A 22,796-nucleotide genomic window follows, 5' to 3' on the forward strand; every position below is an offset into this window, starting at 1 on the left:
AGTTTCTAGGCTTGACACCCCCCCCCCTTTTGAAACAAATCTGCTGTCATTTTCTTTTGTAAACAGAGTGGAGAATAAATCAGTGAGAGCAGTGCATCATTTAAGAGCATTTCTGCAAAAACCAGTGTGTGAGTGTTTAGCACTTGGGAACAGGGAGGGGGAGAGGGAGAATTCTAAATACGGGGGAAATGCTTGCAACTCTTTAAAAACGGGGTAAATACTAAGTGTGTAGTGCATTAAGTATTCACAGCAAGGAAAGATCTTATGTGACTATGTTTTCAGTGTGAAAGTTGCAGTTAGCAAATTATAGCCATGCTATTATTTGATAACTTCCACCTCAAGAGGTCTTGTGAATTATCTCTAGCAGTGCTGAAGACTTCTGCAATGCTGAAATGTTGAGCACTGCTTTTATCTTAGAATAAATAAACCATGAATAAAAGTCTGGCACTGTGTATTGTCTTGTACTGGGCACAATGTTTATGAATCTGGTGCATAATAGTATTTTAAGAGGAACTATATACTTTTGCAGTGGAAACTCAGCTTTAACTTTTAACTTAACCTGGTCATGCAGTGAAATAAAAATCATGCAGTTAAAATATTGCTGCCATGCTAAAAATGTTTTGCAAGCTACTTGAAAGAAGCACGTGTCTCTCTGGATTTTCTTCCCTTTTAAACTATCTTCTTTACTTAAAACTTTTTATTCTGATTTTAATCTTTTGGCCCACAGTACTAATGTGCCACATTGATTACTCCTTTAACTTTATCCCTGTGAAAAGTTCGTCTCTGGTAATATAAAGTCCATTATATTAATTATTTGCTAGAGGAGAGTGGTTCACAGCTATGTCTTAAAGTTACCATATGGGCTTTCAATTGTTTATAAAATAGGAAAATATTTATAAATATATTTTATAAAATATCTGAATGTCTGTTTATAACACTTCACATAAAATAAGGGTTCCAAAATGCCTTCTTCCAGCACATTCTAACTTTACAAACTTAACAAACTTGGTCCGATTTTCATTTATATATAATAATTTTTAAATCTATAATATTTAGTTTTAATATGCCAGGTGAAGCTGCTGCCTCTTTCTGCTTTACTAATTCAGGCTACTAACATTCAGGATGTTAAATGTTTTAAGTTGTATTGCCTTGCATAGAACACCTATAATTGCCAGCTATCATTTATGAAAAAGCAGCTTGCTGAATAGCTTTAGCATTTGTTCTTACTGCTAGTCTTTTGTTGGGACTTTACACTTTACACTTCATTTACACTTTTAAGAAGAAACCATGGAAGTCTAGCTCTTGCATTCATATTTCACTCTCCCAGCAATAGCATACTGTACTGCTGCAGTTGTCTCTGTATTGACTCTAAATCCAAGTGCATTTATGTATCTCCCTGTCCCATTTTCTAGTTTTTCTTTCTGGTAGAACTGTCCTGAGAAGCTGTTCACCATTTCAAAGCCCCAGTTGTTATGGAACAGCTAGGATTACTTCTAATTTTCATTTGAGGCTCTTGAAAGGGTTGGCTTGTATTCAATGCAGTGTGAGCATAAAGAGAATTCCCTGCTCTCCCAACTCCAGTCAGGGTACCAAGCCTGGGTGTAGAGCAGGGTGGAAGGGGAAATTGTGTCAGCTGCTCCCACCCAGTTCCCCCCGGTTGCTTGCGCTGCATTGAATTCAACCTACTGGTCACAAAATCAGGCATTCAATAAGTGATAGTTTAAGATTTTCAAAAGTGTCTACAGTCTTTGCTCGCATTTTAAACTGTAACGATAATCTCTTTGATACAAGGAGAAGAATGTTTCAAAGTAGTTAATTTCATCTTGGCACATAGTTGGAAAGAATAGCTGCCCTTCAAGAAAAACATGCTTACTGATTCTGCCACACAGTTGAAGAGCATTATGCTTAAAAGTTGAAATTACGAAACATAGATGAAACAGATGAGGGAAAGAATAAATAGAAATAACTGGGTTATATAGAAGAAAAAAAGAGGGAACATTCATGGAAACATTGAGAGGGATAGAAGTAGAGGTTTGATAGGTGAGAATTGTTTTAATGCTTATTTGATAAAAAAGGAAACTATAAATAAACTTACTTTAAAAACAGCATGGCACAAACATGGGGGGACGGGACAGGGGACGGACGAAATTACGCTTGCCAACACCCAAGTTTCATTGAAGCCCCAAAATCGAAGGGAGCAGTGCATCTTGAACATTTGTATTTCTTGCAAAACTTAAAATTTAAGGCTGAGTTCCACTGTGATGTCAGTCTAGAACAGGAGGACCAGTGAAATGCAGAACTTTTCTCTTTAAAGTTTTGTGTCTTGTCAAATATGAGTTTGCCAAATTTTCTTCATCTGCTACAGATTAGGTATGCCATTGTTGCTGCCAAGTGGCGGCGTGCACCGTGCTACTTAAAGGCACTGACTGGAGGTTTATCGCATCACTTGTTCGCATGCACCTCCCCCCTAGGAGAGCACGGAGCCTGGTAACAGCCTCATCTGTATCTTAGCTTCATTTTCTTATTTTGTAATACTGTTAATTATTCCTGGAAATTAGCATTTGAATAAAAGCAAGGGTTGTCTGGTGGTGATGATGGCACTGCAGACCTATATTTTAATGTATATAAGCTTGAATCCAAACAATGTTTATCTTTAAATAACTGTCTTACATTTTGTATATGCAGGCCTTTCACCTGCCATCTTTATTGGATTTTTTTTTTTTAATGTGGACATATGCATTAAAACAATGTGTTTGGGCAAAACGAGATTTAAACCAGAATTGATTTTTTTACTAGTATATCTTTATGAAACAAGTTGAGTACTTTAGGAAATGGCATTCATTTAGAGGCTACAACAACTAGTTTCATGATTTGCCAGTAGGGTCTAAATGATTTGTCTGCAAGCTTGCTGTTAATGCATTGGTGTAGGAGCCTCCGTAGAAACTCCATTGATTTAAAGTATAGTCTAAAAACTTTCTTGTAAACTCTTAAGGGAATATATATGCTACAGTCCTGTATTGGTTTTATAACTTAACGGTCATCATGTCACCCAAAGAATCCTGTTAAAAACTGTAGTTATGGAGAGACTGAGATTCCTGGCCCCCTTACAGAACAATAATTCCCTTCCAGAACTATAAGTTAACTTGATTTAGATCTATTTCATTTCTGTAGTGCAGATAAGGCTTACTAGCAAAATGTTCATGCAGTGGGAACACCTAATGCACCAGGTTTAACAACAAAATGTTTCCCATCACAACCCAGTATTGTCCCCTAATCAGTCATACTGCTAGTCTCTCCCACTCAAAAGTCTTCAAGATTTGAGATGTATATCCATTCTTCCCAAATTGTTTTGAAACTCTCTAATGGTGCTACTAGAATTCTTCAAAATTTAAATTTTAGTTTAAAATGTGAGGAAAGCTTAACTGAAAGATTACTGAATTCCTCTCTCAGTATTGTCTCTTATAATGGACAGCTTTTATGTTTTGATATTTTAGAATAATTTGCCAGGGAGAATATGTGCCGAAATGTAAATAAAATAAAAACTCTTTAAAACGTTCAGTCTTGTGTGAAGGAAGAAATGGCTATACAAAATAGCGTAGCACACATTCCCTTGTGCAAAATTACTAGCACTGCATTAAAAAACAAACACCCAGTAAGGATGCTAGCTAATCAAAGAAGTATTATATGTTCATTACTGATGCCCCTGGTGGCACAAAAGCAGATGTGATGATTAGAGATCTTAAGCTCTCTAGTGAGACTGTGGTCAGTATATATCTTTATTAAAGTTGTTAAAATGAACAAAAACACAGCCCTAACCTTGAATGTCTTAAAGTGCATGCATCTGAGCACAACAGGCCGACACACTGGGAAGTGGCTAAAGACACAGTGAAGCTTTGGGGTTACTGCCTTGTGCTTACTCTTACAAAATTTATTTTTTGTGTCTCGTGTAGGTGACGTTAAGTTCATTGACTATGAGTACTGTGGATACAATTACCTGGCTTATGACATTGGGAACCACTTCAATGAATTTGCAGGTAGTTTACTTGGTTTGCTTATATTACATCTCATTTAAAGCTCTATTGTTGAGATCTGGATTAGTTGTTAATATTGAGATTGATATGTCTAGGCTTGCAATATTTCAAAAAGTAAAATTCCTGACACCCCCAAAGTCGTTGAGGTGTTTTTTTTGTGTGTGTTTTTTTAGGAAATCTCTAAAAACAAACAAAAAACCACCCCCCCAAGCATATTGAGGAGCCAATTCTTCTAGAGGGAAAGAAAGGGGGTGAAACCTAGGGGGGAAAAACCTCTGGAAACCCCTCCCGGGGAAAAACAAAAACGGCCAGGTCCTATTGCATCCCCTTTTCCAACATAGCCCCCCACCTTACATTCCTCACTACTACACCCCACCCAGCTGCTCAGGCCCCCAACAGCCCTTAGAAATATGTAGTGAGGCGCCGCCACCTTTCTCCCCACCACAACCTCAAATTTACCACAGCCGGTTTTGTTCCCCTTCCTCATAGTTTGCTGCCCCTCGCTATCCAGGCCTATCCAGATCTTGTTTAAACTCTTTCCTGCTCATGCTTACACATACACACACATTATCTGCCCGGGCCCCATCTCCACCTTTATGATGCTGCAGCTGGAAGGGGACGGTGACCCTAAGCGGCTGCAGCCTGCCCTGGCAACACAAGGAGGTGCCTCCTGCCATGTACCTGGTGGGCAAGCTGTACCAACACCGCTACCTCAACCCCCTCGGGCGGGGTGGCTGCGCCAGCAGCCCCCGAGCTCCCAGCTGCAGTCCCTCTCTCACTGCCACTGCCACTATGACTGAGCCGCCTGCAGGACACACCTGGCATGGGGTCCCTTTTTCAATATGCTAGGGGCGGCTAGGCCGCTGCATCACCTACCTTCCTCCCCCGCCAAGGAAAGTGACCGCTTGTCACTTCCACTGCCACTGGGGCTCAGCCTCCCCTGGGAGAAGAAAAAACCCCAAAAGCAGAAAACGGGGGGAAATGGGTTGCCATATGTTCAGGAAATTCTGGAGATCTCTTAACATTCAAAATTTCTCCCCTGGACTCCATTTTAGGTGTCTCATTTCCGTAATGTCCGGAGTTTTTTGGACGTATGGCAAGCCTAAATATGTCTATGTTCAGGTGTTCACTCTCCTTTCCCATTGTGAGCAGTGATCCTTACTACTCCCATTCCCTCCCATCCGGTCCTCAGTCCATGCAGGACAATGGCTGAAGTGGGACTGGAGGAAGGATCCCACGGTGGGGTTTGAACACAGATACTGAATCTTATACAAACTCGAGGAGACGATGTTTCAAGATCCTCATGATTCTCAAATGATCCCACCATGCAGAAGAAATGGCTGAGCAGGTCATATGTCATTGGCTATGTGGGTTTTTTTTTAAGGATCGTCCTACTTGCGTGTAATGGGACGCCGGTGGCGCTGTGGGTTAAACCACAGAGCCTAGGACTTGCCGATCAGAAGGTCGGCAGTTCGAATCTCTGCGACGGGGTGAGCTCCCGTTGCTCGGTCCCTGCTCCTGCCAACCTAGCAGTTCGAAAGCATGTCAAAGTGCAAGTAGATAAATAGGTACCGTTCCAGCGGGAAGGTAAACGGTGTTTCTGTACGCTGCTCTGGTTTGCCAGAAGCGGCTTAGTCATGCTGGCCACATGACCCGGAAGCTGTACGCTGGCTCCCTCGGCCAATAAAGCGAGATGAATGCTGCAACCCCAAGAGTCGGTCATGACTGGACCTAATCGTCAGGGGTCCCTTTACCTTTTTACTCTTGTGTAGGACCCTGGCACATGCCCGACTGGCAAGTTCTCTCCCTTCTGGTTTGTCGTTCGGGAGCTTCAAAAGCTTTCTTCAGCCCGAACATCACAGCGGCTGATACCAAAAGCATCAGCACACTTACAATCCTGCAGAGTATTTGCAGTTTGCGTAACGGAACTCAGTAGCACAGCATCTTGGCTAATCTGATTTATTTACATATAATACACTCGGAGCATTCTGACTCAGTTCCTTCCTCTTTCTCATCAGACAGCAAAGAGAAAAAGAAACAAAGGACAATAGTCCCACTTCACGGAACACAGTAACATAAACATCCTGTCTTTGTCACTTCCCACACTGTGGAATGAAAACATACACCGTCATGTGATAGATAACAATCTCATGACTGCAAACATGGAGCAAGAATCCTAACATTTTTAGCCTCCTGTACCTTTTATCACTTTTTTTAATTTATCAGTTATAATCCACTTTTCCTCCAAGGAATTCAAGGTGGCATAGTTTCTCTCATCTTCACAACAATCCTGAGAGAGGTAGGTTAGGCTGTGAGATAGCGATTGGCCCAAGGTCACCCAACAAGCTTCATGGCTTAGCAGGGAAGTGAGCGCTGGTCTCATCAGTCCTAAGACAGAGAACAAGTGAAAGTTAACATCCATAGATAAAGCATACACTTGGTTCTGCCACACAGGAGTATCATCCACTAAGGTACATGTTTTCGTAGAGCAAAAAGTTTGCATGCTTTAGTACTGAAAAATCATAATGTATTTTGCCTCGGTATATGTACAGTTGTACCTTTGGAAGTCAAACGGAATCTGTTCCAGAAGTCCATTTGACTTCAAAATGTTCGGAAACCAAAGCGCGGCTTCTGATTTGCTGCAGAAAGCTCCTGCAGCCAATCGGAAGCCATGGAAGCTGCATTGGATGTTCGGCTTCCAAAAATAGTTCACAAACTGGAACAGTCACTTTCAGGTTTGTGGCGTTCGGGAGCCAAACGTTCAAGAAGTAAGCAGTTTGAAAACTAAGGTATGACTGTACTGTTCCTTGTTATTACTTCTAACACCAGGACACACACATCTGTTATGCATGTTAGCTAATGACAGTGCAGAAGAAACATTTCTGGAAATACTAGGCTTTTTAAAAAACAAAAACAATTGTCTCTTAGGTGTGAGTGAGGTTGACTATAGCCTCTATCCAAGCCGAAAACTGCAAGAGCAGTGGCTGAGATCTTACCTGGAAGCCTACAAGGAGTATAAAGGATTTGGAACAGATGTGACTGAGAAAGAGGTTGAAGTGCTTTACGTCCAAGTCAACCAGTTTGCTCTGGTAAGTTTAAGATTTCTTTGGCTTAATAAATTTCAGAAAAACTCTTTCAATTTAGGTAACAGAGAGAGAGAGAGAGAGAGAGAGAGAGAGAGAGAGAGAGAGGAACCTCGGTTTTTAAACGTACTCCATTCCTGAAGACCGTTCAACTTCTGAAATGGTTGAAAACTGAGGATCAAAGGGCTGTTGGCAAAGTCTGTGGTGAAAATTGAGAAATGCGCCTCGGAAGCCGTTTGAAAATGGAAGCATTCACTTCTGGGTTTTCGGTGTTTGGCTTCCAAAACATTCTGCAGCCAAGACATTAAAAAACCGAGGTTCCACTGTACCATATTTACATGAATCTAATGCACACCCTAATTTTTGCGATGTAATTTGGCAAAAAAATGCATTACATTCGAGTAATTACGGTAATACATACACGTAGTATGAATGTTACATAATGCTTCTACATTACATAATGTTACATAATGCTTTTAGGTTGGCAGCTGTTTTGCACACAAATGAATGGCTTAGAGTTGTCTCTAGATCGTTGAAATGTGAAATAAAATATTCTTGGGCCATCTCACTGCTACATGAGACAAGATCCAGGAAAGGCCACAGAAATCTGCAAAAGGAAAATACTATACAGCGAAACCTAATCTGTTGGGATATGTATTTGTGTCCTGACATCATTGTTGTAAACGTCATGGTTGTTGGGGAATATTCTTCCCTGCGGAAGAGCACTTAATGGGCTGAATGCAGCTAAGAGAACACACTTGCCTTTCTTTGATTCATGTTCCGGCTGCTTGGCATAAAGCTCTGGGTGTGGAGGTGGGCTCCTCCAGCTTATTGATAAAAGGGTAGTGACCGAAGGCAGGAAGTGCACAAGAAAGTTGAGGAAGGGTTGCCTTGAAGCCCTCAGCTTTACTCTTGCTTCCTTCATCTGAGGTGGGTTCTCTTCAGCCTTGGCCTTTAAGTGCTCTCATCTGTTGCGTGCATCCCATTTTTACCTGGCGTCCTTCCCTGTGTTTCTCTTCTGAAGGTCTCTAGCAACAGCCTCTTTTCTCCTGTGTCTTTTGCAGTAGGGACGCATTAGCAGTAGGGTAAATTATAGCTGTGGTTTAATGTTTAACATACACCCACAAACTACTTGTGTCACACAGTAACTGAGTAAATTGGAAGTGGATTTCCCCCCCAAGGTGGCATTCCATTGGTAGTTGTAAGTCATGGTTTTGATTTTGTTGTTTGCAACCTTGAAATTGTTCGCTGCAAGGCTACTTGGTTAAAAATTAATATATTGGTATTGCTTGCTGCCTTGTGTTCCTTAAAACACAGGGTGGGATTAAAATCTAATAATGTTATATTTTGGGGCATTTAAAAATCAGAGGACTCCTTTCAGTTCCTTTGAGGAGGAAGGGAGATGGTGAAATCATTGCTAAATTTATCAAACTCAGATCCCCTGAAATCCAATAAGACAAGGCTATGTTAAGTGTTCAAGAGTTCTTGTGTTCTATGCATATCTAGTCAATTAACAGCAAGTCCGTTCTAACAGTGCTAGTGAGATAGTAGCATAACTTTCTTGTTACGGACATAAAGTGTGTGTTAACCCTCATTGTGTGTTTTTTTGTGTAGGCCTCTCACTTCTTCTGGGGATTGTGGGCCCTGATTCAAGCCAAATACTCCACCATTGACTTTGATTTTCTTGGGTAGGTAACTTAGTCTACAAGTGTTTCTGTTGCCTGTGAACCTCTGACTAGTGCTGCAGGTTTGAGATGTAGAATTTTGAAGTGCTGTTTCTGAAATATAACTAGTTTTGTTTTCTTGTACTGTAGACTGTTTAAGACGAATAGCTACCCACTGTTTAACTGCCTAATTGTTTAAAGTAGTTAGTATATCAAACTGGTTGATATATAGGTGACTATAAGTAGATTGGGACGTGGGTAGCGCTGTGGTCTAAACCACAGAGCCTAGGGCTTGCTGATCGGAAGGTCAGCAGTTTGAATCCCCACGACAGGGTGAGCTCCTGTTGCTCGGTCCCTGCTCCTGCCCACCTAGCAGTTCGAAAGCACGTCAAAGTGCAAGTAGATAAATAGGTACCGCTCCAGTGGGAAGATAAACGGCATTTCTGTGCGCTGCTCTGGTTCGCCAGAAGCGGCTTAGTCATACTGGCCACATGACCGGGAAGCTGTACCCTGGCTCCCTCAGCCAATAAAGCGAGATGAGTGCCGCAACCCCAGAGTCGGTCACGACTGGACCTAATGGTCAGGGATCCCTTTACCTTTTAGGATTACAACAAGGCAATGTATATGAACTGTGTTCTTAAGCACATCTGCTATTAGGTAAATCACATTGAATTTCTTGGGACTTTTGAGTAACCATGCTTAAGATTGCATTGTGCAAACTCTGTGTAATGCCAGCTAAATAAGCATTTATCAAAACCTGCAGCTCCAATATTTTGCCATTACAGAGTAGGGGCTGTGGTGCTATATGGGTTGAATTTATTAGCCTAAGTAGTTGTTTTGTGCTTGAAATGTCTCAAAAAGGAAACCTGAATCCACCAACCCCTGAATGAAGCATTATGGCCTGTCTTACATTTTGGCATGAAATACCTTTTAGCTACTTACCTGCATATGACAACTAAGTTTCTCAAATATGCAAGGCATTCTATAACCACTAGATGGCAGGAAAAACTAAAGTTAACTGCAAAAAGCTTGGAAGTAGAGTCATGTTAATTGTGCCACAAAGGCAGTAAGACATGATTTAACATCTTTTATTTCCTCTAATAGGTATGCAATTGTTCGCTTCAATCAGTACTTCAAAATGAAAAACGAAGTCATGACATTAAAACTTCCTGAGTAACAACTGAGCGCTTCAGTTATCTACATCTGGATCAGATTCCTTAAAGTTTTTTTTTTTCATCCGAGTACAGATAATGGAAAAAGCTAAACATTTGTTAGTTTTGTATCGTTCCTATGGTGGTTTTTTGCTTTTCATTGCCTCTAAACAACAATCTCTTAATGTTAAACCTAAAATGAGGATCTTACTGCTGTTGTAGAAGGAATAGAAGCATTAGATTTATAAAACATAGGGAGAGCAAATTTAATCTTTTCTCTTGTAATTTTTAACGTGAAATGTGAATTATTTATTATGAATTTAACATTCCATTGCTGCTTTTCATCAGTTTTCTTCAAAGGAAGGGGGTGTGGGCTCTTAATACTGTGAAGGACTTCACACATCTTATGTTACATTGACATTAACTTAGGAGCAACTTCAGTGCTCTTGCAGACTGTGTACAAAACCTGTACATGAACAGAAGCAGTTTGCATTAAAGTGCAATTCATTGGTGCTGACTTGGGTTGCTAGGAGAGGATGGGAGGTCATTCCCATGCTGATATTTCTCCAAGCTCTACCTCAGTACTGTGAAAAAAGACTGGACATCCTTCTTACGTAACATACAGATGGATTTTTTTTTACAGAGGTCTGCTCGCTCATGAAGAAAAACATGCCACCACATAGTTACTGTAGATGCTTTCATCCTGTTGGAGGCAGCTTCTAGCTTCAAATGCAAGCTTTAAATGACCACTGTTCCAGAGTGTCATTGTCATTCCCCTCCCTTAAAAAGTGATTTATTCCCCACCCCCCAAAAAACTCTTTGAACGCTTTGGCATGTAGTCTAGGGACTATATATGTTCATAAGAGATGCAAAAAGGAGCTAACAGGACAATCCGCCGAGCAGTCCTGTAGCGTTTGGGAGCAAAACTCTGCCATGTTTTGTTGATAATCTGTTCTTACCCTGCTTCCTTTTCGGTCATTAGATCTGTTATTTGGTAGGTTGCCTTCTTTTCTTTGCTAGATGGTGGCAAGCTCGTGGCCAGCACAAAGCCGCGAAGTTACAAGATCATTCTTGAAATAGATGGCGTTTGAAGAGTTGAGGATTTGATCACAATCGCGTTTCTTTCCTTTTCTTTCGAAAACTATCCTACCCAAGAATGGTTTGAATTTCAGAAATGTGAAATGAAAAACAAATGTTTACTTAGCTAACGCGGTGTGTGTGTGTGTGTGTGTGTGTGTGTGTGTGTGTATTCAAAGGTAGGGTAAAAGGCTTTAAACTTTGAAAGTCACTGCATTGAGTTGAATTGCCACACAGTCAACTCTGTTAGTCTGAAACACTTCACTTTGGCCACTTAAGTGCCCATTTGTACAAAGTCTGTGTTCATACGCAGTATATGTAAACCCAAATAAACCTTAAGAAATATTACGGGGAGCCTGTTGCACAGACTCAGCAAGGATATTTATTCAGAATTATTTTATAGTACTCTGTAAATTAAACATTGGCCAAAATAAGCCTGGCTTGTTTAATGATACATACAGCAATTAACAAGGATGAAAAGTTCACCCCAAAGATCACTGAATGATTTTTCTGTTTCTTTCTGTAAATAATCTCATGGTTTTACACATTTTGAGGTGTCTTAATTATCTCGTTTCTAAAGCCACAATCTTCAAACGCCCTGCTGGGGGTAGTTACATTGGACAGTGGAACTAATCACTAGACAGTAGACTGCATTCAAATCCAGTCACTATTAAAACTTGTAATACTAATGGATTATGGTATCTATACTTTCTAATAAGTTTTTTTTAAGCACTTATTGATATACTTTCTTAAATTGGGCAGCTTCTCTTGATGTTCAGTGTTGACCTAACTAGTTAGAGGAAAGTGTAATTTATCAGGTCAAGGATGTTGCTGGAGCTCTAGAAAAAGTCAGCACAAAGTAAATCTCTCTTGCGAAAACTGAATTTCTTTACCAGGGTCTGTTCCTCCTTGCTTTTTCGTAGTCTTTAATGGCATCTTATTCTAAAATCATTAGTCTTGGGTACCGGATGAATAGATGGAATTAAAATATTATTTTTGAAAACCTTAATGTTTTTCAACAAAGTGTACAAGGCTTTTAAAGTGAAAATTGCCATACATTGTTGAATGCAGGAACTAGTTCTTCCCACTCACAAATTTTAAGGAATACTTATTAATGGCTACTTTTGAAATTGGCTAGACAGATCACAGTGTTCTCTTAGAGGGCTTGTTGCATCTGCTGGAAGACAGTTGAGCTCTTCGTTTTTCTGGATAGGAAATAATGACCCAGGCTGCCTCCATTCTTGACAAATACTGAGTTCCATAGAAGAGATAAGTGGCTGGTTGTATTTCTGCCTTGTATTACTATATTTGCTAGACCTCACCATGTGATTGAGGCAGGAGCAAAGAATTGTGGGAGGCAGACTGAATCTCAATTTTTTCCTTCTGCCTTGAGGGAGCAGTTCATTTTCTCCCAGGTCTCCCTGTTTCTTCTCCAGTTTGCATTAAACTTATTTTTAGACCTTGGTGTCCACTCTTGCAATGTTCTATCTCACAGGTGGGCATCATCCAACTGTGTGGATTTCTTTGGTATTTGATAATATTGGGTGACTTGATGAATTTTTTCTATTCCCCTCTATAGTTGCTGCTGTACAGGGCAGACAAAGCAGTATTGTGAATCATCCTATAATTAGCATTTCCAGTAGTAGCAAATTAAAGTATCAGGCAGCAATATATATTTCCCAGATGTTAAAGGCAAGCACATCCCTGGTGAATAAAAATGCTTCTCTGATGATTGCTTTTTCCCCAAAAATCTGTGTACATCTCCAGGGTAGCTGCTGATCACAAGGATGTCAAATCATAAGAAAGAGGCGCTAACTACATTCCCATTATTTTCATTTTTGCGGTTGTAAGGTCATTAACTGATATGAAGCTGGTCTGTGCCATTGCGTTTGGCATGTTCCAAGTTGAACAGGGAAATGGAACACCCACTAATTTAACTCCATAAAAGCATTGATAAAATAACAAGTAGGGAGAGCCTATTCTTTGTGAAACACTACTTTGAGGGGGGAAAAGGTCTACTTGGTATGGCATCTTCTGCATCATGGATTTAGACTATTAAAATAATTCTGACACAGGCCTTGTACAAATGTAATGGTGCCATGGAGAGAAAATTGGTTCTCATTTTCTAAACTAGCTGTTTGCCTCTTTAACACGACACTGTCTTGTCCTGTTCTAATCTCAGTTAGAAGGGTGGTGGTCTTGTTATTAAGACGGGGTGGTCTTGCCCTCTCCCCCCCGAAAACCCCAAACTTGTTCACATTTATCAAGTATTTGAACTCTTATTTTTTCCAGAGCTCTAGAAACAACCTCATGTAATTCTGGCTGTGACTTGCCAAAATCTATTCTGTTGCCTTCACCGTTAAGCTATTGATTCTGAATGCCGTCACCGACGACACTAATAAAGTACTGAAAACGTGAAGAGGGTTCTTAGAAGTGGCATTCAGCCCTGTGTAACATCACCTGACAGACCGTAGTGGCCTAGTAGCTTTTGTAAAGCAGAATTGCGTGATTTTCTTTTCCTTCTTCTACTTCACAGTTTGGCAATCAGACCAGGTTAATCATTATGCCTGATTGATCCAAACATCAAAGCATCCTAGGTAATGATGGTGATTTTTATTTTTTGCATTGTTTTGAACTCTGGCCTGGGGTTCTCTTGGTGAATTTTGCAGATGGCTTAGCGAACTGATTCACAGTAACCGGATCTGACTGTGTATATACAATAGTGTAAATAACCATTTGTAAATTAGTGTGAATTGTATGGTACCTCGCATTTATGAACTCATGTATTTCATTGTACTCTCCTTTTGTAGAAATTTTGATGTATGTAAAGAGAAATCCGAAATGTGCTGACCTTATTGTTAAATTGACCACATTCAAAGGGGAAAACGACATTTGGGAACAAAATAATAGTACCAGGAGGTAACCACATTAGCTTTCATAATGCATCTTTCTCATTGTGCCCGTGGTGTCTGCTTTCATGTTCACGCATTTACTTTGGAGGAAGTAATCATTCTGAAAACGAGTTGGTACAATAGTTGGCTTTAACTCACAATGCCTGCTGTTCCACTGGGAAGCAGATTGGCCAGTTGGAGGGGGAAATGCTTATGTGAGGTGAATTGTGAAGCTCCATTCCAAGGCCGACTTAATTCCTAAAAACGTTACGGTTCCTCAGCGCATGGGTCATTGGCTTTTGCTGAAGAAAAAGCTTGTGCAAGTTGGTTTCAGAGCAGAGACCCTGTGATGTAAATGGCAGAAACATCAGGCGGGTCGAACGCAATAGAAAAATGAAACCCTATATATTATTGCTCTGTGTTCTGACATGGCTGTAACTTTGTTGCAGGTACTAGAAGCAAATGAGATGAAATATTTCATTAAATTGCTTAGAAGAACTCCAGTTTGCATCTAAGCTTGCTTAGTTATTCATAACGTTTTTTAAAAACTGGCACACATTGATGTTCTGGGGTAAAAAAAGCCTCATACATATGGAAAGAGAAATGGTGGCATCCTTGAAGATTGTTGACATTGCATGTCATTGTTGACTAGCTTTTTCTTTCTGTTGCAGCAAAATCTGTAAATAATTGAACCAATTTCTTTGGTAAAACCTTAGTCCTTGAGAACTTGCGTTCGATTCAGCTGAGCCTATCTCAAATATTTATTTCACAATATTTGATTCCACCCCACCCCCCAAGCTTGGCCTGAGCAGTTTTATCTGTTAATCCCAAGTCCTCTACATAGTTTACAACTGCCCGTAGTAGAATGGCAAGCAGTTTTATTCCTGTTGTAGTTTCAGGCACCTCACATGTCAGTGCTTTGAACTTGGCACTGTGAATTTAGGGGATAATTGCTGCGTTCATATTGAGCCTGGATTTTTTTTGATAATCGCAGTCGTAGAATAATGAGGAAGACACTCAAAAGTGATACAGCCAGATGGTGCCCCGTCAAGCCAGTATCTTTTTAGTACGTAGACCTCTGGAATGAGGAAAGTGCATATGACAATTCCTTGCCAATGTCCATGACAAGAAAAACTTGATAGGGCATTTTGTTTTTCCAAAGTGGTTCTGCAACCTTAATATATGCTAGCTTGGTGACAGTTTACCAAAATATCTGTTACCAACCTTGACTAAGCAAATAGCATTATTCACTGATAATCACATTGTACTATCTTCTGATTTCAGTGACACGTTCCCCTGCTCGCCCCCCCAAAAATCCCCATTACAGACCACTCTCCCAGAAACACCTTGGTGCCAGCTGTTGTAAAATTGCTACACAACATCCAGCTTTTCTCATGGCAATAGAGTCAACTTGATCTCGTGGTGTGTTAGAAGACGAATAAATATAGGGAGTTAAGATTGTGTGGGAATCTGCCATTTTGACAGCCCTTTGGAAGCCAGCCAATAGTAATCGAGAATCTCCTCTAGATGGTCCTGAGCAAATTCTTTCATACTGCTCTCCATCTGAACAGTGGCAGTACTGATTCACAGGTTGGAGTCGAAGGGATGTGATAAAGCACTTAAGCTGGGTTGCAAAGCACTGCAAACTGAAAGTGCCTGTAGCAAAGGTGATTTCTTAAGGGCAAAAGAGGAAATAGTGGAACAACACTATTAAATGCATCATGGCCGCTGGGGGAAATGAGGATCAGGCGTAGACAGCAGTCACAAAGTGCCCATAACTCAGCAATGTAACTGGCTAGACCTCAAATTTCCATGCAACGTTGGTGTAAAAAGTTCATGTTTTCTGGGATGCCTTTTTTATGCAGCTGCCCATCTTCAAAGGCCATGATAGTTTGGTACTGAACTGTCTCAGCACTGAAAATATTCTGGTACCTCAGGTAATTAAAAAGAGCATTGAAGGGGTATTCGCTTGAGGCCCACTGTCCTTATCTCTGACAACAGCACACCTGGAGCACTTCCTGTAACTTTCTTTGTCCCATTACACTTCTAAACCTATGTCTGTGAGTCCAATCTTGTCCTGTGAATATAATGGGTTTGCCTGTCTAAGGAAAGGAGAAAAGTAACCTCATCTGTATGTTCTGAATGGAATTAAATTGTGCATTCTGTTCATTGGCTTGTACTGGAGTGAAATGTATTTCTTTTTAAGCTAAGCATTGTTGGAGCTATGTAACAAGGCCTTTTACTATTGATTTCAATGAAGGAATGTATCTTGCAAAGAGATTTATATTATGTAAATAATTCAAAATTGGTTGTAACAATAAAGCTGGTTTCTAACTGCAGTGATGAGTTTTGTCCTGGCGGCTGTTTTACCTCTGCTTGTTGCAACTTGTGGCAAACCTTTGTCAAGACAAACATTACTTGCTACCAGTTAAACCAGGCGGCTTACAAAAAGGAGAAAACCAATAAAATTACAAAAATAAAAAATAAAATCCCAGCTAAACACACACATCCCCCCCAAAATTCCAACAATAATTAAAATTGAAAATAAGCTAACACCAGGTTAAAACACACAACAGTTTCTACGTACAGTGGTACCTTTGGTTAAGTACTTAATTCGTTCTGGAGGTCCGTTCTTAACCTGAAACTGTTCTTAACCTGAAGCACCACTTTAGCTAATGGGGCTTCCTGCTGCTGTCGTGCCGCCGGAGCACGATTCTGTTCTCATCCTGAAGCAAAGTTCTTAACCCGAGGTACTGTTTCTGGGTTAGCGGATCTGTAACCTGAAGCGTATGTAACCCAAGGTACCACTGTATCTAGATAGGCTTACCTAAAGAAAAAATGTTTTTAGCAGGTGCTGTGAAAGTACAGTGAAGGCACCTGCCTGGTGTCCAATAGGCAAGGACTTCCACAGTTCAGATGTTGCCACACCAAAATATCTTATTTCTTGTTGTTTAGTCGTTTAGTCATGTCCGACTCTTTGTGACCCCATGGACCAGAGCACGCCAGGCACTCCTGTCTGCCACTGTCTCCCACAGTTTGGTCAAACTCATGTTTGTGGCTTCGAGAACATCTTATTTCTTACAAGTGTGGAAATAATATTTTGTGGCACATCTAACAGTGCTGGTTCCACGAATTGAAGCGTTGACTTACACAAGGTACGATAATGCAAGTAAACTAGTCCCTAGCCATTAAGGGCTTTATGTACACACAGCAGCACCTTAAATTTGGCCCGGTAGCAGATTGGCAACCTGGTGCAGGTTTCCAAGCAAAGCTGCTAACCTGCTGACAGGGTCTCCCTGCTGCCTGCAATTGTGCTGCAGCATTCTGCGGAAACGGCAGCTTCCAGATCCAAGCGCGAGGGAAGCCCAGGGTTTTGGCCACAAAGCCTTTACTGTCATCTGCGACCTGTCCTATTTCAAAAGTGAGGATGCTAGGGATTGAACCATCGTCCTACCCTGAGCTATAGCCACACGTTTCCCAAGGCAGGCATAGGCAAACTCGGCCCTCCAGATGTTTTGGGACTACAACTCCCATCATCCCTAGCTAACAGGACCAGTGGTCAGGGATGATGGGAGTTGTAGTCCCAAAACATCTGGAGGGCCGAGTTTGCCTATGCCTGTCCTAGGGCAACCTCTAGGAACTAGTTCCAGATGGCAAGTATCTCTGCCATGCTGCTCTTTCGAGTCGCTTTCGAGAAAACCCACGTGTCGTACACTTGTGTTACCCAGGAAAAAAGGTATTATTCTCTCTTCTCCCACCCCGCTTATCTCCTGATGAGCTGCAGCCAAGATCTGTAATTGCCTTGCTCTTAATGTTGCGTAACTGTTAGCAAGACTCTAGCCAAGCATTAATGAATTTTACCAGAACTTCATTTTTTAATGAGCATCATTAATCGTTAGTCAGGCATGTTCCAACCCACACTTTGCGAAAGTGAAGGATTGCCAACTGTGTTGTGCTATAAAAACAGCATATTTCCCCCCTGATTTTCTGGTTATTTTTTTTTAAAAAAAACCCTCTACTTTAAGAGGAAGCAAGCGAGTATTTTGACTTTTAAGAGCCTCTTGAATTTGTTAGCCTGCTTCTCTGTCTCTTTTGTGACAGCGAGCCATTACTAATATTGCCTTAGGCTTCAAATGCATGATCATTTCTGACCATCTTATTACTGATATATTTGAAAGAGCCCGAGGTTCATATTCTATCAACCGTTATTGCAGATCTTTTTTCATAGGGAGTCTTGTGTGGAGTTTTATGGAACTGTCCAACTATCTCAGAATATTACCTTTCCTTGAATAAACCCAGAACAGTGGCTTAAACATGTGATGGTGTATTTATATGCCTCTTTATGGCCTGAAGTGACGCAGGTGGCGCTGTGGGTTAAACCACAGAGCCTAGGACTTGCTGATCAGAAGGTCGACGGTTCGAATCCCCGCAACTGGGTGAGCTCCCGTTGCTCGGTCCCTGCTCCTGCCAACCTAGCAGTTTGAAAGCACGTCAAAGTGCAAGTAGATAAATAGGTACCGCTCTAGCGGTAAGGTAAATGGCGTTTCCATGTGCTGCTCTGGTTTGTCAGAAGCGGCTTAGTCATGCTGGTCACATAACCCGGAAGCTGTACGCCAGCTCCCTCGGCAAATAAAGCAAGATGAGCGCCGTAACCCCAGAGTCGGTCACAACTGGACCTAATGGCCAGGAGTCCCTTTACCCTTTACCTTTATGGCCTGAAGGATCCAAAAGTGGACGGCATTATTAACACAAGAAAGATAGGGGTTGTCGATGGTGCACCTGCGATGCCCCAGACTTCAAGCTTTCATTTATTTTTTTTAAAGCAAACCTCTAGCCTTCCTAGAAAGAAAGTTATGAACCATATGTCAGGAGTGTTCTGATGGTGTTTCCTGCTTGGCAGGGGGTTGGACTCGATGGCCCTTGTGGTCTCTTCCAACTCTATGATTCTATGATTCTATGATTCTATGATTCTAAGCAAAATGTGAAGGTATCCTAGGCAGTTTCTGTAAAATTAACCAGCCTGGCTGCTCTTGTCTGTCTGCTCTGAGTTAGAGCTGTGACTGATAAGTGAGCTGTTTGGACACCAGGTAACAGGAAACTTGGATCCTAAAATGCTGCTCCCGTTTTTGCACTTTTCCTGCTCTCTTCTCATTTTCTAGTACTCGGACTCTCCTAAGTTTGTCTTTCTTTTCCCCCTAGCAACTAGGATCCATCTTTCCTGTGGTGGTCTCCTCTGAGATCAAGTAGTCTGTAGAAGTCATTTTGGTCCTGAATGGGGTAACTGTGCCCCTGAAGGACCAGGTGCGCAGCCTGGGAGTCATTTTGGACTCACAGCTGTCCATGGAGGCAGTATATCTGAAGGAGCGTCTCCACCCCCATCGTTCTACCCAGACACAGGTCCAACACTGAGGGCCTTCTGGCTGTTCCCTCACTGCAAGAAGCTAAGTTACAGGGAACCAGGCAGAGGGCCTTCTCGGTAGTGGCGCCTTCCCTGTGGAACGCCCTCCCACCAGATGTCAAAGAGAACAACAACTACCAGACTTTTAGAAGACATCTGAAGGCAGCCCTGTTTAGGGAAGCTTTTAATGTTTGATGTATTACAGTATTTTAATATTTTTGGGAAGCTGCCCAGAGTGGCTGGGGAAGCCCAGCCAGATGGGCAGGGTATAAATAAATTATTATTATTATTATTATTATTATTATTATTATTATTATTATTATTATTATGGGTGAATGTTACAGAAACTCCCTCCTGTCTGGACGAGCTAAAGACCAGACATTCATCATGAATTCACTCTATGTGGCATGTGCAGGCAACACTGGGAAAGATTCATGCCTGAGGTCCTGGAAAGCTGCTGCCAGTCTGGGTAGACAATACTGAACTAGATAGGGCAGTGGTCTGTGTAAGGACAGTTTACAGTATTTCCATATCACCGAGTGTGTGTGGGTCAGAATATCTGGCCAGGCTTTAGATCAGGGTTTGCCAAGCTTGGGTCTCCAGCTGTTTTGGGACTACAATTCCCATCATCCCTGGGCACTGGTCCTAGCTAGGGATGATGGGAGTTGTAGTCCAAAAACAGCTGCAGACCCCAGTTTGGGAAACTCTACAGTGGGGAAACTCTGGTTTTCTTTTTGTTCTTTTTGTTCTTTTAAAACCTTATTAGCCGAGTCCAGTTCCAAAATGAGCCAAAGGGAGTTCACCCATCATTAGACACAGAGGATTGCCAGATGACCCTAATTTAAAACTTTCTCCATCTTCTTCCTACTGAGGACATCCATTTCTGCTATGCAAAAGGGGAAATGTACAGCCAAAGAGGGAAACGGTTTGGGTATTAGTTACCGAGCCCTCCAGAGCGTTGAGGTGTGAGGCTTTGTTTGGGCAGTTTATCCTCGTGCAAATTTAAAATGGCATTTGGCACCATTTATTTTATCAAATTTAAGATTGGTTTTAATCAGCCTTCCATCGACAAGCAACCCCAAGACCAGGGGACGATAAAACAGAGTAAGGATGTCCAATAACATCACTTGCAGGGCAAGATAAAAACAGCCAGGACAACAAATAAATTCAATAGCAAAAAGCAATGCCTGTCCTTCAATTTCTCAAAAGATGTCTTCCCAAATGAAAGGCTTCTGTTTTTCTTCATTCTCAGGGAGCATCTAGATTTCTTCAGAATTTTGGTGAGTGTGGACTGGAGCTCGCTTTGTTCTTGTGAGGTGGCTCCAGGTGGTATATTTCTTTTCAGTAAATCTTTCTCCCACACCCTTCAGCCTCCCTGGCTGACCATACTTCCTGATCTGGAAAAGCCCCATGGGAGAAGTGACCTCGCAACGTTTTCCTCAGAGCTGTAATTGAAGCAAGGGAAGACTGGCTTTGATCTTTCTTTATTTTTAAATTTGTCACATGCACACATGAGTTGGGTGTCCAGAAGGCAGCCTCCCCAGCTTCCTGTGTTTACAGAAAAGCCCAGCTGGTGTCATCATGACATTTTCAAGAAGTGCAGGCCACCCAGGAAGGCTGCAGAATTTATTTATTTTTAGAGTGAAAGGGAGGGAAACTACTCGTAAACACCCCCTGGCCTCCTCGAGAGAAAGGTAAGCAACAAAAACCATACACCCATAGCAATGAGAAGCTCTCTGAACCTTTCTCTTCCATTTGATCATTTCTGAGTGTAATTTCTTTTCTCCTTAATTGATGGAGAATGGTCGAAAAATGTGCAGGGGGGATTTTTTTGGCACAACCTATCTAACAAAGGTGAGTGAAAAGAGTCTTCTCCAGGCATGGGCAAACTCTGCCCTCCAGATGTTTTTGGGACTACAACTCCCATGATCCCTAGCTAACAGGACCAGTGGTCAGGGATGATGGGAATTGTAGTCCCAAAACATCTGTAGGGCTGAGTTTGCCTATGCCCGGTCTACTCACTTTGCCTAATAATAGGGCCGGCTCTGAGCCTTTCCGAGCTTGTGAGATTTTATGAAAGCAGCTGGGTGATTTGTGACTTTTTACCTGATCCAGTGCACTTATTCCTTGTTAATTCTTGGCTCACACATACTAGCATTTTGACTGCAAGGTCATTTGGGCAGGGACCTCCTGTATATTTTCTTCTTGCTCATGTTATTCTCTTAAAGCCGTGTTGTATTAATAATCTTGGCACCAAAGCTCCTAGGATCAAGATGTATGGATGTCCTTGCCGGCTCAGTTTTTGAAGCAACTGGAAGGTTGCCATGACCGTCTGCTTTTGCCTACTTGATCTTTTTATTAGGCATAATTACTTCACTCTCTGAGTGAACAGAAACACACAGCAGTTTTAATTCTTCTCTGATTTAATTAGGAGGCACCCTGTAGCATTGTATGCCACTGGAATACTTTAATGGACGGTCCCGAAATTTGCCATTATTGTTATTGTGTTTCTATTTTCTGCACGGTGACTCAGATGACACCAAGAAGTGGAGAGAAGATGGCAGCAAATGAGGAGATGACATAAACCCTTTCTCCCTAATAACAGGAACTGTGGGCATTGACGTGGCCTGGGCTATAGAAATAGAATAATAAAACCATAGGATTTTAGAGCTGGAAGGGACTTCCAAAGATCATCTAGTCCAACCCTCTGCAGTGCAGGAATCGCAGCTTAAGAATGCCCAGCAGGTGGCCACCCAAACTATGTAGAGTCCAAGGGAGACCCTTCCACACTCAAGCAGCCCTTACCGCCAGAAGTTCTTCCTCATGTTTAGTTGTAATCTCCTTTATTTTGATTTGAATCACAGTGGTACCTCGGTTTATGAACTTGATCCGTTCCGGAAGTCCGTTCTTAAACCAAAACCGTTCTTAAACCAAGGCGTGCTTTCCCTAATGAGATCTCCCACAGCCGGTGCCATTCCACCATTCGGATTCTGTTCTTAGACTGAGGTAAAGTTTGCAAACCGGGAAGAAAATCTCAGAGAGCTGTACAGTGGTACCTCTGGTTACATACATAATTCGTTCTGGAGGTCCGTTCTTAAGCTGAAACTCTTCTTAACCTGAAGCAGCACTTTAGCTAATGGGGCCTCCTGCTGCTGCTGCGCCGCCGGAGCATGATTTCTGTTCTCATCCTGAAGCAAAGTTCTTAACCTGAGGTAATATTTCTGGGTTAGCGGAGTCTGTAACCTGAAGCGTATGTAACCTGAAGCATCTGTAACCTGAGGTACCACTGTAATGGATTGCTGGAGGTGCAGCGACACGTTGCAATACCGCTAAGGAATGGCTGCTCTCTTCCAACAGGAGACCAGGCCCCGGATGTCTGAATTCTCAGTGAGATCCACAATCATTTCTTGCTATGCATTTACGACCGTCTCCTGCACTTTGGTGAACAGCAGCTCGGAGCCCAGGGAGGGCCGGTTTGAGATGCAGATACCATCATGGCCT

The 22,796-nt window shown here is 41.8% G+C and overlaps 1 protein-coding gene across 1 annotated transcript in view; it reads left to right on the forward strand.

The window, feature by feature from the left end:
- ETNK1 (ethanolamine kinase 1) overlaps positions 1–16,236 on the forward strand; it is a 35,408-nt gene extending 19,172 nt beyond the window's left edge. Inside the window, exons 5-8 of the mRNA XM_079992935.1 lie at positions 3,951–4,034; positions 6,960–7,120; positions 8,729–8,802; positions 9,883–16,236. Coding sequence (XP_079849061.1) covers positions 3,951–4,034; positions 6,960–7,120; positions 8,729–8,802; positions 9,883–9,955 — 392 coding nt within the window. The 3' untranslated portion in view covers positions 9,956–16,236. The remainder of the gene's footprint in view (positions 1–3,950; positions 4,035–6,959; positions 7,121–8,728; positions 8,803–9,882) is intronic.
- Positions 16,237–22,796: the final 6,560 nt, after the last annotated feature.

Source organism: Podarcis cretensis (genome assembly GCF_951804945.1).
Source record: "Podarcis cretensis genome assembly, chromosome: 10".
NCBI classification, from domain to species: Eukaryota; Metazoa; Chordata; class Lepidosauria; order Squamata; family Lacertidae; genus Podarcis; species Podarcis cretensis.